At 52.5% G+C, this 1,524-nt stretch overlaps 1 protein-coding gene across 1 annotated transcript; it reads left to right on the top strand.

Moving 5' to 3' along the window:
• The first annotated feature begins 459 nt into the window (after positions 1-459).
• Positions 460-1,524, top strand: LOC133068029 (mast cell protease 2-like). Its single transcript, XM_061159112.1, has 3 exons — positions 460-471; positions 725-1,005; positions 1,380-1,524. Exons 1-3 carry the CDS (start codon positions 460-462, stop codon positions 1,522-1,524), a joined length of 438 nt encoding a protein of 145 aa, XP_061015095.1.

The raw sequence follows: 1,524 nt of genomic DNA, 5'->3' as shown, positions 1-1,524 counted from the left end.
TTCAAGATTCCAGCCTCATCAGATTCTGCCCAGATACACTCCTCTCCCGATTTTCAGAATCCCAAATATGCCTTACTTTATGTAAGAGACCTACCAGGCTGGGAATTCAAAATGTTTTGCAAGCCATCACAGGAGTAGACATAGGTTTGGTTTTTAGAACTCTGAAGTCTGGGGACCATAGCAAATGTGCTTGCAAAGTCAGTTATCATAGTTATGAGTTTTGTTATTTGAATCATGTTAATATGTTTGAGTCTACAATCTACATTAATAAAACAATGGTAATGGTAATTCCCAAGGTTGTGATGGTAAAACAGAGGCAAACCTCACATCCTGACATCTGTGTATATTCTATTTCAAACAAGCTTGATTCCTAATGTGAGATTAGAAACCCCAGCGCCCTTTGAACAAACCATTCTATATCTACAATCCCATTAGCAGGACTCGACTTCTCTGTTCATCATGTTACTGAAGGTGCAAATTCTTCTTCCCCTACGCATGCCCTGTTCTCCAGGGCTTCCTTCCCCCCTCCCTGCTCCCTGTTCTCCAGGACTTCTCCCTCAGGTCCCGTTACCCTCACACTTTCCCCACCTGCCTCTCACCAGCAGCCCTCAGCTCAGCCTCTGTAGCTGGCTCTCAGGTGGAGCAGCTGCCCTGTCCCTCCCTGGTTGCCCCCACCCGGCCCCAAGCCCGTTTCCCTCACTGACAGCCCCCATTTCCTTCACAGCTGAAGGAGAAGGCCTGCCTGACCCTGGCCATGGGGACACTCCGCCTCCCACCCCAGTTCACCTTCATCCGTCCCGGGAGAATGTGCTGGGTGGCTGGCTGGGGAAAAACAGATGTGAAGGAACCAGCCTCCAGCACTCTGCAAGTGGTGGAGCTGAGAGTCCTGAAACCTCGGGCCTGCAGCCTCTTCCCTACTTTGGACCACAATCTCCAGCTGTGTGTGGGCCATCCTCAGAGCACAAAATCTGCATTTAAGGTGATTCTCAGACTACATACTTCCCCGTAAATCACTGTCCAGAGTGCAGACACCTTTGGAAGGAAATGAGTTTGGAGCATCAGCCAGTGACCAAGTGTGAGACCTCAGGTCTGAGGACTGGGACTGTCCCTCTTTAGATCCTCCTCCCTCGGCCCCATGGGGTCTCTGACCAGGGTCTGCTCAGGGTCAGGGGGTGCTGTCCAGGGTCAGGGGGTGCTGTCCAGGGTCAGGGGGTGCCAGGAAGGAAAGGAAACAGCATCAGAGACATATCACCTCATGAGGAGCCAGTGCTCCTGAGCCTGATGGCAGGTCCGACCAACTCAGAGTTGCGACATCAGGGAGGAAGGGGTGGTTTCCCTGGCTCACCTTCTCTGTCTCCCTTTCCTTCTTTGTCCCACAGGGAGACTCAGGGGGGCCCTCTTCTGTGTGCTGGGGTGGCCCAGGGCATTGTCTCCTATGGGCAGTCCAATGCAAAGCCCCCCGCTGTCTTCACCCGGATCTCCCATTACCGGCCCTGGATCGATGAGGTCCTGAACGAGAATTAA

The sequence above is a fragment of the Dama dama genome, chromosome 13 (genome assembly GCF_033118175.1).
Source record: "Dama dama isolate Ldn47 chromosome 13, ASM3311817v1, whole genome shotgun sequence".
NCBI lineage: Eukaryota > Metazoa > Chordata > Mammalia > Artiodactyla > Cervidae > Dama > Dama dama.
This window is presented reverse-complemented; position numbering and strand designations above follow the sequence as displayed.